The sequence below is a fragment of the Lagenorhynchus albirostris genome, chromosome 16 (assembly GCF_949774975.1).
Source record: "Lagenorhynchus albirostris chromosome 16, mLagAlb1.1, whole genome shotgun sequence".
NCBI lineage: Eukaryota > Metazoa > Chordata > Mammalia > Artiodactyla > Delphinidae > Lagenorhynchus > Lagenorhynchus albirostris.
The window spans coordinates 52,796,240-52,812,653 of record NC_083110.1 but is presented as its reverse complement, the minus strand read 5'-3'; the positions used below and the strand labels follow the sequence as shown (position 1 = coordinate 52,812,653).

The 16,414-nt window shown below is 38.2% G+C and overlaps 1 protein-coding gene across 1 annotated transcript in view; it reads right to left on the bottom strand.

Moving 5' to 3' along the window:
• Positions 1–16,414, bottom strand: part of CC2D2B (coiled-coil and C2 domain containing 2B) — a 99,820-nt gene that overhangs the window by 13,131 nt on the left and 70,275 nt on the right. The window contains exons 25-29 of the mRNA XM_060125367.1: positions 14,086–14,182; positions 8,685–8,783; positions 6,114–6,296; positions 5,774–5,971; positions 2,532–2,621 (exon numbers count right to left, since the gene is read on the bottom strand). Coding sequence (XP_059981350.1) covers positions 2,532–2,621; positions 5,774–5,971; positions 6,114–6,296; positions 8,685–8,783; positions 14,086–14,182 — 667 coding nt within the window. The remainder of the gene's footprint in view (positions 1–2,531; positions 2,622–5,773; positions 5,972–6,113; positions 6,297–8,684; positions 8,784–14,085; positions 14,183–16,414) is intronic.

The window sequence follows — 16,414 nt, the reverse complement described above, 5'->3', positions numbered from 1 at the left end:
AGCATTCAACAGATTTAGAGTCCCTCCAAACCCTCACACACACATCCTTGCCAGGTCACTAAGATGACTGCAAAGCCGAAAGCTCCAGCACCCTTTGCCTGTTAACACACTAGGGCATTAGAAAGAGAGAACATTAACTTGGAACATAAGGATCACCTTTATCATGGGATAATTAATGTGGATACTGTGTAAGTGACCCAATAATTTTATCCTCCAAAATGGGGCATTTTTGTTTGAGACAAATACCCTGGGAAAACAGGGATATCTTGGCTGATATTTTAAGGAACTTCACCTGATGGGAAATCACATAGTGTTTTTGGAGGAAGGGATCGTTTGATCAATGGAGCTACACTCTGTCTTGTACCAACATAGTGCTCTCAACTGAAAGAGAGGAAGAGATCTGAGTTGGAGCCCAATCAGAAAGAGTAATGGAAACTTCTTTAATTGAAAGAGCCGAACAGTTGGGCTGGGTGTAATCACATACAGGGTGCCTAGTAAAGCAGTGGTAGCAGGAGAGAAAAAGCACAGCAGAGGTGGCAGACTAGTGGTCTGTAACCTAGTTCTAGTTGATAGGTGTATTTCGTTTGGCCCCGAAATGCTTTTAAAAGTTGGAAGATCTCATATAAAACTCTGGATTTCTGGCTTGAAAAATCAAAGGATCTAACAAAATGTACAGGCCCAAATGTTCATATGGCAATGATGTGTTATTGCTGGGTAGCGGCTGCACCATTTAGACTGCACATGTGCTTCCATTTCATTAGTCCCAGAGAAAGGGCTGTGGTGGTCAGGGAGCTTGGGGAGGGGGCGCTCAGGAGCCCTTGGAGTGACTATTTACCAGTCTGGAAGCATTTCAATGTTTTAACAACTGATATGGCCACATCAGTACACACCGGCTGGATGTGATGGTGAGGGATGGAGGCTAGGGAGGATGGTAACGTGGCTCTTCTGAAAGGTGTGTGTGAACAGGAGAATGAAGAGCAGATTATGAGCAGTCTTCAACGTCAGGCCAAGGAGGTTCCCCTGACTGGATTTCATAAGAGAAGGAGGGAATGGATGAGAGTAGGTAACTAACATACTGCGTTCCAGGTGCCTATCCTTTCAAAACCCCTGTATGCCAAAGATGAGGAAACTGAGGTCCAAAGAAGCTAAATAACTTATCTTAGGTCACACAGCTATCAGATGGTTGAAGTACGATTTGAACCAAGGTTTGTTTGACTCCAAGGCTGTATGTTGGGTAGGAGAAATAACTCTTGTCATGTGACAATCTACTTAGTCATTCACTCATGGGTATCCCAAGTCCAAACAGTTCATGTCAATGGGAAGACATTGGCCAAGAGGAAGCCTATGACTGTGGTAACCTGTGGATTATGGGTATTGTTTGGATTGGAGGGCACTCGGGAGCACTAGTATTTGCCTGAAGGGTTATTTTATGGTTATTTTTAGCTACTTTAGAGGCTATCTTTCAATGTTCTGCAGGATCATAATACCCTGAACACATTCTGATTAGTTTGAAGAGTCTAAGAAGAATCTAGAGTTAACTGACTCCTCTTTGAGTTTTACCAGATTTGAATCACTGGATCCTGAAACAAATCATGTGCTTGTATCTCCCTTACTCCCACTTAGCAGAAGGCAGGGTAGCTGACGTATTAAGTTAGTCCTGTGCCCGCTAAGTCCATTTCAGCTAAAAAATCTAACCTCTAAAACATTCTAGATAAGTGCCAGGACTATCAGTTCCAGATGGAGAGTGTCCTTCTCTTAGGCTCCCATCATGCTGGTATTTTCCATTAAAAATATTGAATACTTGCTAAATTTAAAGTACGTACAAGTGACGAATATAAAAATAAATAAGAATCAAATCTTCCTTATCACTCAAGGAGATTAAACTTGGGATGTATATGTACAGTGTGTGGGTATAGGGCCAGTATATAAGCAACTAAATATAATTTAAGGTGGAATGGAAAATGTGCTCTAATTAGGGCTGCCACACTTGTGGAGGGGGGCAGAGAATAGGATGCCTAGTTCAATTTGAATTTCAGATAAACAAGTAGTTTTTTAGTATAAATATGTCCCAAATATTGCATGGGGCCTGTATTTTACTTGGCTAAGTAAAGACAATTTTAATCCAAGTGCCAAGGAAGAGCACTGCTATACAAGCTCTTCATTCAGATGTGGGAAAACTGGGGAAAGCTTCTGGGAAGTGGTGGTATTTCTGCTAGACTTCAGGGTCTGACCACCTCTATAGTGAACAAGCCATATTTCTCTCTGGAGAATGTCATAATATTGTACTCCTGGAATTCCCGTTGAATCTCAATATTATGAGCTACTTAAAATGTTGAAAAAGAATTTTGGTCTTTAAGAATTATTTTTACGGATCGTTATAGAGCTGAAAATGATGTATTAAATTATCAATTACCTTCAAATTGCACGAAGCAAATTACTACATAAGTGCATAATATTTTTAAAAAGTTTTCTTTAAAAGAAAAGCAAGTAAGAAATGCTATACATTTAAATTATAAAATGTAATTTGTTACCTCTGATGTCATCCATATACCAAAACCATCATTTTCATCCAGTGTATCAGGCATAATAGGAATCAAAGATACAAAGCGAGCAACGAGGTCCTAAAATAATATCAACTAACAGTTATTGAGAGCATACTATATGCCTATCACCAAGCACAGTGCTTTACATGCACTGTCATCACATTTAGTGTATCCTACAAGCCTATGAAGTACACACTATTATTAATTTTATTTTACAAAAGAAGAAACAAGCTTAGAGTGCTAAGATAACTTGCTCAGGGTCACACACGAACACAATTTATGGGTCTCTGGGAATAAGCCCAAGTTAGCGTGACTTCAGAGCATGCATGTTAACCATTACATTTCATTGTAATAAGTAAAAAATTTAAACATGATACATTACATGTATACTTTAAAGTATAACTGTTTAAAAAATGAAAAAAGATATTGAAGAATAGCAAAAGTTTGATTTACTTTTAGGTTCAAAATCTAGCAGAAATATTTTTATTAATAAAAACTAGTTATAAGTTGCTGCAGCAAGAAGTCATTGGTGCAGCCGACTTTTTCCAACAACAGAAGGTCTATTGTGGATTGTTCCCCCCATAGGGCTGGAGATAAGGACTCGGACTAGAGTAGGAAAGAAGAAAGGAATACAAATAAACAATGAGCTAACACAGAAAGCTCACCAACATTTTCACTGATTTACAATAGCTACCATTTATGCACTATTATGACTTCCTACACTGGTCACGTTTCTGACTTCATGCAATTAATTAAACATGGTTCACAATCCTTGATAAGCAAAGGAGCTAGGATTTATGCTTTTTTAAAAAGGCAAAGATTGTCCTTGAAAGAAATCCGAGAGCATTATTATCTCCTTGGACTTTCGGTGTCAGGAAACAGGCAAGAAGAAACACGTAATGGAAAAGCAGAGTGTAGCAAATGGTGATCTAAACTAGGACTTTTGATTTTAGCTTAAAGAATCCAGGTAAGAGCTTTATACTGGGAAATAATATAAATTTTCTGAGGAGAGTCAATTGACTCAATCAAGCCTGAATAAATAAAAGGTATAAATGATTTTTCATAGATGCCCTTTAATCAAAGCTTCTTTTTTCTTTTTTTTATGAAAATAAAATCTTTATTTTCAGTTATTACCCACCAATAAGAGAAAGTTCACAGTTTTAGCTCTTGACACAAAGTGAACTAGGAGGCAAATTTACATCCATCAGATACAACTAATGGACTAACTTTTAAAATCCAGGCTATCTTGAAAGCTTGCAACATACCAGATATTGCTGTGTATTCTCTAGTGACAGAATGCCAGCAATGGCTGACAATGACTTGTGAAGTGTTTTTAATAGCAGTGTTTTTTTATATGTTGCTAGAAATCAGGAGGTTTATAACACATTCATGTCCAGAAATGGGTTAAGATACTTTAAAGTCTAAACACAATATGTATGAGTGTGTTTAGGAGTATGTATGTTGCAGTCTCAAGAGGGGTCAGTAGTCCATATGGACTAAATTAATACTTGCCTCTGGGTAGCAGGTATGTTTGTAAATATAAAATTATGTTAAACATTAGCACCAGTGCAGAACATGCTCAGCATCATAAGATCCAAAACACCAGCACAAGTTTATCCATCATTAAAAAAACCCAATTACCTCCTTCCTAAAATGTCAAACTAGTAGGTAACTAGATTAATAAATCTAATCCCAATGAATGACTCTTGTACTGTACAATTTCTCTTTTAGAAGTATAGGGGAGAACTAATCAGCTAAACAGACATGTTATGACTTAAAGTCTTAAATCATAAAGTATTTTTAAAACTGGATATTACCATACATAGATAGAAAATTACTAATAATAGTGACAAAAAAGAGCTTTAAAACTGTAAATAAAACCCCTTTCCTGTTTATCGATAAATGTTGCAGAAGACTTAAAAAAAAAAAGATCCTAGAAAGCCTGTTTATTGATTATTCTCTCCATGTACGTTTTAGTAAGTGGTGATGCTCTTGATCAAGAAATCCATTATTAAACTAATTTTCTAATGGAGGAAGAGGTAAAAGATACTTATCACCTTCTGTGGAATCTATCAACTTAAGACCAAAATTAATAACAATATAGGAACTTCAGAAACAGTAAAATTTGTGGTTTTATTTCATGGATGGTGCTGCTGTTCCAACCTTATAAAGTAAAGGTGTCTGCAAAGCTTATTTTTTTCTTCAACGGGAGACTAGATCTCTGATTTCACATTTTCGTTTCTCAGAGTGGAAGAAGCTACATTCTCTTCTGAGTCCATAATGAATACAGGTACATGTCTCTTTTGTCAGCTGGTAAATAACAGATATGCATAAAGCCACATAAGGATGGGGTGGGAAGTGTTATGTTGGCGGTTTACAGAGCAAAACGTAACATAGTTGGACTTCCCTGGTGGCACAGTGGTTAAGAATCCGCCTGCCAATGCAGGGGACACGGGTTTGATCCTTGGTCCGGGAAGATTCCACATGCTGCAGAACAACTAAGCCCGTGCGCCACAACTACTGAGCCCACGTGCTGCAACTACTGAAGCCCACGCTCCTAGAGGCCGTGCTCTGCAACAAGAGAAGCCACCGCAATGAGAAGCCCACACACCGCAACGAAGAGTAGCCCCCGCTCACCGCAACTAGAGAAAGCCTGTGTGCAGTAATGAAGACCCGAGGCAGCCAAAAATAAATAAAACAAAAAAACATAGTTTCTTCACTCCCACATACAACAAGAAGCAATCCTTAGAAGGGCACCACTCCTTTAGAAACATAACTTTTAATTTTGCCTGGAAGTCAAAGGAATTTTTCTGTGTCATTTTTCAAAGTTTGACAGAAAAGTTGTGAAGCTGATATGGTCACGTGAACTGGTGTGGCAACAGTGACTCTCTAGTACAAGTGGGCAGAAGTGAAGGGGATCAGGAAGAAATGTTTTCTCCCATCTGGTGCTCAAGAGGACACATTGCAACATAGATGGTTTCTCTCTCAGGAAACTGTCTCTGAAGGTAAAGTAATTTTAATAAGAAAGTTATACTCAAAGTTAATAATAAAAAGTAAACAACTTAAAATAAATATAAATTTGGAGTGATCAAAATGTTCTAAAATTTACTGTGGTGATGGTGGCACAACTCCGTGTATAAAGTAAAAGCTATTGAATTATATGCTTTGGAAGGGCAAATTGTATGGTATACGAATATCACAATAAAGCTACTAAAATAAATATAACTTACAAGTGTTGCATTAGAATCATGAAGAAATATATCCAGGAGTTGTTGAGGTGGATTCAATGCCTTGATGTATCTTGTTACTAAGATCTGTATCCCTTCATCATTAAAAACAGTAGTTGTGATTCTTCGTTCAGGAAATAATGCCTTACAATTTTTTTGAAAAGTCTGTGCTCTCTCCAAAACATCTATTTGACCTGAAAACTAGAATCGAGTTTAAAACATGTCAACATTGTACTATATTTTCTCCACAGGAAAATATCAAGAACCAACATTCATTTTTGTCAGCTTTGAAATTAACACTTCTTTGATAGTATATATGAAAATAAGTCAATGTAAAACCTACCTTGTTTAGTTCTGGATTACAGATGGCATATGATATTTGAGGTTCAATAGTAGCAAAAATATTTAAGAAGGTACATTCTTTTAAATTCTGTCCATTATAATCTTCTTTAGGAGACACATAAGTCTCACTCCAAGTATACCCAAGCAAAAGTGGTGGAATATTTACTTGAAATGTTCCACTAATCTGAAAGAGTATATCAGTATAATGGATTCTGCATGATGAAAATAAACATCAGTCAAATATAGTATAGCTCAGTTCAGTCTTCTCCATTGCAGGAAACAGGCTTGCATGGGTTCATGCTGATTCTACTAATAGGTACTTGCACAAGGATGGTAAGGTTCTCCATGATGATTTGTTCACAGGCAACCTTGACACCCTGGGTCCCTGTCTAATACGTAGTATGTGGAGAAGGCAGAAGTAAGAAAGGGATGAAACAATGAAGCAAGTTAATGGACCAGAGTGATAAAAGCTCTTAGAAGATCTAATTTAAGCTCAGAGAAAATGCTAAAAGACCATGATACATTTTGCATTGGGTCTGGAAAGAGGAAAAAAAATGTAACAGCAGGAAAGATGACCCAAAGTCCACTGGAGGAGGGATCTTATGTGTGTGTGTGTGTGTGTGTGTGTGTGTGTGCGCGCGCGCACGCGCATGTTTGGGAGGAGATAATTTACAATAATAACTAATAATAATACTAATATAACTAATAGTTATTGAGCACTTACTATGTACAAGGCATTCTGCCAAGTGCTTGATATAGATCATATTATTCAAAAGGTAGACACCGCTCTTATCTCCATTTTATAGATAAGGAAACTGGGGCTCAGAGCATGTAAGTAATTTGTGCGAGATCACAAAACTAATGAGTAGTAGAGCCGGGATTACAACCCAGGTTGGTCCACCTTTTTTTCTGCGGTACGCGGGCCTCTCACTGTTGTGGCCTCTCCCGCTGTGGAGCACAGGCTCCAGACGCGCAGGCTCAGCAGCCATGGCTCACGGGCCCAGCTGCTCCGCGGCATGTGGGATCTTCCCAGACTGGGGCACAAACCCGTGTCCCCTGCATCGGCAGGGGGACTCTCAACCACTGCGCCACCGGGGAAGCCCGGTTGGTCCCCCTTTGAAGCTCACATTCTTAACTACTTCTCTATCCTAGCATCTGGCCAGAGACTGAGAAACGCCTGCAGGGATTTACAAACATAGGAAGCCTTCTACCTCCAACAATTTAAAATCTCCGTTGCTCTTTATTTGCAGCACTTGTATTTTCAACGTGCTCCCTCATGACATCCTGTGATTGCATAATACACAGATGTTTCTATTCTCCTCCATTCTCTTCTCCTTTCTTACCAACAGTTTTAGGTGGTAACATGACAGCCATGTAGTGACCAAGTCACATAAGTAAAATGCAAGAAGTCTGAGACGTTTTCTGGGGAAGTGTCTGTTTTCCTGACACAGGCACTGCCCCTTCTTGCTTCACCCCACCTCCTGTCTGCAGCATGAATATGAGGCTGGAGGTGCAATTATGAGGATGAAAGTCACATGATAAGGAGAGTAGAACAGAAAGACAAAAGTAGCTTGGATCCTTGATGATATTCTTGAGCAGATGCACTGGCATCTAGACTTCTTTTTTGTGAGATAAATAGACCTCTTACAACAGCCACTGTTAGTCAGGTTTTCTGTTGCATATGACTGAATACAGTACTAACCGATAGACACATAAATCCTTCTGAGTCAAATGACTTTGTGTGCTTGATAAATGCATCTTTAGGGACTTGATTAAAAGTTATCTCCTCTGTAAATATTCCCCTGATCTTTCATCCTCCTCCTCATTCCCCTCTCACCTACCCCGAACCCCTCTGAACACCCCCTTGCTTCCCCCTCCAAACCAGGAAGGGTAGGGTACTCCTTACTCAGTGTTCTCATAGTACCAATCTCATGCCCCTATCAAAGCCCTACAGCATTACCATGTCGTACTGAAATGGTTTTCTTCTATAGACAGTGAACTCCTTGAGGTAGAAAATTCATTGCTGAATCATCTGTAACTGGCATATCTCTGTAAGTTACAGGGCCCCAGATGAAATCTAGAATGGGGTTTTTATATTTTGCTGGCCATGTAGGCATTTACTTGCTGCAAAACCCAACAGCAGAGCCCTCTGGGGGTACCACAGACACAGATGCTAATCATCAATCTCACCATTATCAATAAACAGTGTTTGAGGAGCTGAAACTCCTGGAACCCATGGTTACAAAGCAGTGTCATTAATCAGAATATTTATGAATCTGGTCTTACAAAACTATTATGAGCAAATATGAATGTTGCTTTAAGACCTAAGGCTACCTGTCCTTTTCTTCATCAACAAACACTCTAAAAATACATGAAATAAATTTGTGGGTGTCTCCTATTCCAGAGACAGCTAAAACCTTCAAATACTCCAACACCCATGGGGCAGTTGAATACAGGATCATTTTGACTGACTTATCAACCTGCCAGTCAGAATCTGACTCAAAGGCACATGTATTTCTATTAGCCAGAGACAAAAATTCAGAATAATTAGCAAAGAATCATCTTCTATTACCTCAGATTGTTGCAGGAGAGCAGAGAAAGGGAAGACAATGGATCCAAGCCAATTCTTTCTTATATATGAATGACCACTGCAGCTCTTGAAACTGTGATCCTATTAAAATAAATAATTTTTCTATTACTCATTCTCTATCATGTGTTGGATAATTTCACACAAACATGTAGGTAAGTATAAAAAATTCTCTTCCTTATTAAAAAGAAACCAAAGAGTAAATAGAAAAGATTTTTTTTCTCCCTTTAAAAAATTTCTTTAAAAGAGAATTGACCATTTAAAGCAATAATAATGACCTGTTGTGGAGTTTATGACATACATATAAGGAAAATGTATGATAACACTAACACAAAGCACAGGGGGGGAAATGGTAGTATAGTAATATCCTGTTCTTACACTATATGTGAAGTGGCATAATATTATATAAAGATAGACTGTGATAAAGAATATATAGGGCTTCCCTGGTGGCGCAGTGGTTGAGAGTCCACCTGCCGATGCAGGGGACTCGGGTTCGTGCCCTGGTTCGGGAAGATCCCACATGCCGCAAAGCGGCTGGGCACGTGAGCCATGGCCGCTGAGCCTGCGCGTCCGGGGCCTGTGCTCTGAGGCGGGAGAGGTCACAACGGTGAGAGGCCCGCGTACCGCAAAAAAAAAAAAAAAAAAAAAAAAGAATATATAATAAAACCTAACACCATACACAAAAATAAACTCAAAATGGATTAAAGACCTAAATGTAAGACCAGACACTATAAAACACTTAGAGGAAAACATAGGAAGAATACTCTTTGATGTAAATCACAGCAAGATCTTTTTTGACCCACCTCCTAGAGTAATGGAAATAAAAACAAAAGGGACCTAATAAAACTTAAAAGCTTTTGCACAACAAAGGAAACTATAAACAAGACCAAAAGACAACCCTCAGAATGGGAGAAAATATTTGCAAATGAATCAACAGACAAACGATTAGTCTCCAAAATATATAAACAGCTCATGTAGCTCAATTTAAAAAAACAAACAACCCAATCCAAAAATGGGCAGAAGACCTAAATAGACAGTTCTCCAAAGAAGACATACAGATGGCCAAGAAGCACATGAAAAGCTGCTCAACATCACTAATTATTAGAGAAATGCAAATCAAAACTACAATGAGGTATCACCTCACACCAGTTAGAATGGGCATCATCAGAAAATCTACAACCAACAAATGCTGGAGAGGGTGTGGAGAAAAGGGAACCCTCTTGCACTGTTGGTGGGAATGTAAATTGATACAGCCACTATGGAGAACAGTATGGAGGTTCCTTAAAGAACTAAAAATAGAATTACCATATGATCCAGCAATCCCACTACTGGGCATATACCCAAAGAAAACCATAATTCAAAAAGACACATGTACCCCAATGTTCATTGCAGCACTATTTACAATAGCCAGGTCATGGAAGCAACCTAAATGCCCATCAACAGACGAATGGATAAAGAAGATGTGGTACATGTGTACAATGGGATATTACTCAGCCATAAAAAGGAATGAAACTGGGTCATTTGTTGAGACGTGGATGGATCTAGAGACTGTCATACAGAGTGAAGAAAGTCAGAAAGAGAAAAACAAATATCATATATTAACGCATGTATGTGGAACCTAGAAAAATGGTACAGATGAACCAGTCTGCAGGGCAGAAGTTGAGACACAGATGTAGAGAACAAACATATGGACACCAAGGGGGGAAAGTGGTGGGGGGGTGGGGTGGGATGAATTGGGCTATTGGGATTGACATATATACATATATACACTGATGTGTATAAAATTGATGACTAATAAGAACCTGCTGTATAAAAAAATAAATAAAATAAAATTCAAAAATTAAGAAAAGTACATGCACCTAATAAAGAGTTACAAAATATATAAAGCAAAAACAGAGCTAAAACATATGACACCAAAAGCAAGTTGATAAATTTGACTTCATCAAAACTTAAAACTTTGCTCTTCAAAAGGCACTGTTGAGAAAATGAAAAGACAAGCTATGTACCGGGAGAAAATATTTGTAAATCATATATCTGATAAAGGGTTTGTATACAGAATATGTAAAGAATCCTCAGAACTGAATACTAAGAAAACAAATAACCCAATTTGAAAAATAGACAAAAGATTTGGACAGACACTTCACCAAAGAAGATGTTCAGATAGAAAATAAATACATGGAAAAGTGCTCGCCATCATTAGTCATTAGGAAATACAAATTAAAACTACAATGAGATACAACCACACGGTTATTAGAGTGGCTAAAATTTTTAAGTCTGACCACTTGTCTGTAAAGACTGTGAAAGAACTAGAAGTCTCATACATTGCTGGTGGAAATAAAAAATGGTACAGTCACTTTGGAAAAACAGTTTAGCAGTTTCTTAAATGTCTACTTACCATATGATCCAGCCATTTCACTCCTATGTATTTACCCAAGAGAAATTAAAGCATTTGTCCATACAAGGACTTATACACAAATGCTCATAGCAGCTTTATTTATAATAGCCACCCCCAAAGAAAACCGAAATGTCCATCAATAGCTGAATACTTAAACATACAACAGAATGTATGTGTTCAATAGACTACCACTATACAGTAAAAATTAATGAACTAGTTGATAAATAAAACAACTGAGACACATCTCAAAATAATTTTTCTGTGAAAGTTGCCAGACCAAGGGGAAAGAAGTGCATACTGTATGATGCCATTTTTATACAATTCCAGAAGATGTAAACTATAGTTACAGAAAGCAGATCAGTGGTTGCCTGGGGTGGGAGGAAGGAAAGGAAGGAGGGAGGTATTCTAACAGGACAGGGGAAAACCTTTGAGAGTGGTGGATATGTTCATTATCTTGACTTTGATGATGGTTTCATGGGTATATATACGTCAAAACTTGTCAAAGGGGCTTCCCTGGTGGTGCAGTGGTAGAGAGCCCGCCTGCCGATGCAGGGGACACGGGTTCGTGCCCCGGTCCGGGAAGATCCCACATGCCGCGGAGCGGCTGGGCCCGTGAGCCATGGCCGCTGAGCCTGCGTGTCCGGAGCCTGTGCTCTGCAACGGGAGAGGCCACAACAGTGAGAGGCCCGCGTACCGCAAAAAACAAACAAACAAACAAAAAAAACCAACCTTGTCAAAGTATACACTTTAATTATGTGCAGTTTATTATATGCTAATTATGCCACAATAATCCTATTTTTTAAATTAGAGAAAGTATGTGTAGTAAGTGAAGCAGGGACTAGACATAAATGGGTTTGGCATTTACCACCACGACCAACCCCACTGGCAGTACTCTATGATTCACTCCACTTTTAGCCATTTAAATTTTTCACTTCATCAACAAAAGTGCTGAAATGGGGGAATGTAGGAAAGGTGTTAGAGAATAGCTCTTGGGACAGGCATGTTGCTCGTTTAAGACTAGTATAGGCAACATCCCTCTCTTTAGCACTAGTATGTACTTATATCCACTGAATTTTTTTGTTTGTAATTAGGGAAGGTGAGAGCGGTTGGGCTGAGTTTAGGAATCAAGGTGAAGAGAAAGGACAATGAGGACATGGAAAGCGTTGGTGTGCACTGTACCCCACTAGGTCCCTTGTCCTGGGTTTGACCCCTGATGATTAGGGTCGGCGGCTGGAGAAGCTCTTCTACTGTGAGATTTTGTGTACCAATACTGTTGCTTTAAGATCTAGATATATAATATGTAGTATGAATTCAGAGAAAATAGGGCCATTCTTCCCATGTTTGTGCAGAATCCAGTACCTCTTGGGTATTCTGAAGTTTCATAGCTTTGGGCTCAAAGATAATTGGGGAGATGATACCCTTGGCACAGATGATGGCATCCTAATCAGGGGCAATGTCAACAGTGGTGGTGGTGAGATTCTTTTAAGTGGCTTTGAGAACTGTGGAGCCTGAATCAAAAGAACACACACACACTGTTGAAATGGGAAGGATGACTATAGCTAACAGTCATGTTTAGGCACATATATGAGGACTACTTGGAGGCTTCCAGAAAATTTTCGGAGGGACTGGTGGAGGTTCTGTGAGTAGAGGGTGGAACAAGAGTAAGACCTTAGATTATTTATGTTAATGTGACTTCTTTTAAATCCATAAACTCAGAATTTCTGTTAATATTAAAGTTATACACTATTATCTGGGCTGAAGTAAGGAGATAGGATAAAAGAAGGGAGATAAAAAGGATAATTCATTGTAGTTTTCCTCACACACTACCTTGCTTTCTGCTTCATTTTTTACCTTTCCACCATCCACCTCTGCCTTGCTGCCGTAATTATGGATCATGTTGGCTTACTGCCAAGAAATAATGGTATCAGTTAGGTTGCCATGGCCCGTTCCTTAGAAAATTCATCTGATGGTCCACTTGTAGATAGTCCAGGTTAGAAATGTAAAAACCTTGCAAAAGAAAATGCAGTCTATTCTGAGAGAGGCTCCCATTTTAATCTGATCTCTCTCTTCTAAGAAGAACAAATGCCAGGGAGTCCAGGGTCATAATAGACAATTTTGAGATTCTAGTGATCATATGCAACTGTTAAGAATATCAAGAAAGCCATGGTATTCAATTTCCAAGCCCTGGGATTGTTGTTGCTATTTACCTGAATCTGGGGAAGGGCCGAAGTTTGAAAAAAGCTGCCAATACCCCAGATTCCTGCCTTCAGTTCATAACCACTGCTTTTGGGTATCTTGCTACATGTCAGTAAACAATGTAAAGCATCTTAATGTATATACCTTTATCACAGTAAATATGCTTAGTGCAGCAAACTTTAAAAATACGCTAAAGCTTGGCTACCAGGAAGTTCACATGTAAATGTAACGTTCAATTGCAGAAATCTACTTTTCCCAAATTCTTGGTATATTTCTCTCTCCTCCTCTTATATGTGGTTTATGATCCCTGTTATTTTATTTTATTTTATTTTATTTATTTATTTTTTGCAGTACACGGGCCTCTCACTGTTGTGGCCTCTCCTGTTGCGGAGCACAGGCTCCGGACGCGCAGGCTCAGCGGCCATGGCTCATGGGCCCAGCCGCTCCATGGCATGTGGGATCTTCCCGGACCGGGGCACGAACCCGTCTACCCTGCATCGGCAGGCGGACTCTCAACCACTGTGCCACCAGGGAAGCCTCTGTTTTACATGTTTTTCAAAGTACAACCCTGTGACGTAAGACCCTGTATCTTTTCCCTAGTAAGCCCGATCCCTGTTATTTTTGAATTGACTTGTCATATGTCTGATTTTATTTCAAGTTGCCCCATATCCTTTTTAGAAAATGTTGGAAATAGATACTGTATCTAAAATCAAATTTACAAATATGTTAATAGACTTCATTCAGTCTGAACTTATAATTATTTCAACATTGATTATTATAATTATTATACTTTACCTCATGTTTTTCAATAATCATTTCATCAAAAATGTTGATATATATATTATCTTTTATTTTAGATAAGCTTGAGACGCTATAATCATGTCCTGGTAAGCTGTAAATAAGAAAAACATATTTAAATGCTTAATTGATTTTATAAAAGCATTATTCATAAAGGACTATAAAATTGCCTGCATTATTTTCTTTTATAAAGTATAAGATAAGAAAATCTATGTGCTTTCAGGACAACTGCTATCTTTCATTAAAGCCAGTATCAAAATATCTACAAACAATAAATGCTGGAGAAGGTGTGGAGAAAAGGGAACCCTCTTGCACTGTTGGTGGGAATGTAAATTGGTACAACCACTATGGAGAACAGTATGGAGGTTCCTTAAAAAACTAAAAATAGAACTATCAAATGATCTAGCAATCCCACTCCTGGGCATATACCCATAGAAAACTCTAATTGAAAAAGATACATGCACCCCAATGTTCATTGCAGAACTATTTACAATAGCCAGGATGTGGAAGCAACCTAAGTGTCCATCGACAGATGAATGGATAAAGAAGATGTGGCACATATATACAACGGAATATTACTCAGCCATAAAAAGAAACGAAATTGAGTTATTTGTAGTGAGGTGGTTGGGCCTAGAGTCTGTCATACAGAGTGAAGTAAGTCAGAAAGAGAAAAACAAATACCATATGCTAACACATATATATGGAATCTAAAAAAAAAAAAGTTATGAAGAACCTAGGGGCAGGACGGGAATAAAGACCCAGACTTACTAGAGAATGGACTTGAGGACACGGAGAGGGGGAAGGGTAAGCTGAGACAAAGTGAGAGAGTGGCATGGACATATATACACTACTAAATGTAAAATCGATAGTTAGTGGGAAGCAGCCGCATAGCACAGGGAGATCAGCTCGGTGCTTTGTGACCACCTAGAGGGGTGGGATAGGGAGGGTGGGAGGGAGGGAGATGCAAGAGGGAAGAGATATGGGGATAGATGCATATGTATAGCTGATTCACTTTCTTATAAAGCAGAAACTAAAACAGCATTGTAAAGCAATTATACTCCAACAAAGATGTTAAAAAAAAAAAGTCAGAGGGATGCCATCAAAAAACCATGCAAATAGTCAAGAACCATATGATCTGCAGAAATTGAGGGAGATGAACAAGATTGGCAAGAGAAGGGGGTAAGGGCGCCAGGAAAAGAGAAAGGACTTTGATAACAGATGTAGTTGACAGTTCTTTATATTCCTTTTACCCGAGGGAGAGCTAAAGATGTATAGGAAGTAACAACTGAAAATTGCTACTTGAGTTTAGAGAACAATTTTAAGTTCTACATTTTAAATCTGTCTTGATCAGTGCACTTTATTTTCAATTACAAAAGCCTATTTATATACCTTTAGCATCAAATATGAACCTTGAGAAAGAAAAGAGCCGGAGATCCCACTTCCTGATTTCAAAATACATATTTTACGAAGTTACAGTAATTGAAACAGTCTGGCCTAAAAACAGACATATAGACCAGTGGTACAGAATAGAGAGTCTAGATATAAATCCTTGCATCTATGTCAGGTCAACCGATCTTTGACAAGGGTGCCAAGACTACTCAATGAAGAACGGACAATCTCTTCAACAAATGGTGTTGGTAAAACTATGTGCAAAAGGATCAAATTTGAGGAAGGAGATATGGGGATGTATGTATATATATAGCTGATTCACTTTGTTATAAAGCAGAAACTAACACACCATTGTAAAGCAATTATACTCCAATAAAGATGTTAATAAAAAAAGAATCAAATTTGATCTTTATCTTATACCATACACAAAATTCAACTCAAAATGAATTAAATATTTAAAATGTAAGACCTGAAACTATAAAGCTTCTAGAAGAAAATACAGGGGAAAAGTTTCATGACATAGGTTGTGGCAATAATTTCATGGACATGATACCAAAGCACAGGCAACAAAAGCAAAAATAAAAAAGTGGAACTATATCAAACTGTAAACCTTCTGCACAGCAAAGGAAATAATCGTCAGAGTACAAGGTCAACTTATGGAATGGGAGAAAATATTTGCAAACCATATATATTATAAGGGGGTTCCTCTCCAACATACATAAAGAGCTCATACAACCGAATAGTAAAAAAGCTAATAATCTGATTTTAAAATGTACTAAAACTTGAATGGACATTTTCCAAAAATGACATACAAATGGCTAATAGATACATGAAAAAATGCTCAAAATTACTAATAATAAAACACTCAGTAATAATCAGGGAAATTCAAAGCTACAATGAGATATCACTTCACAATTGTTAGGATGGCTATTATCAA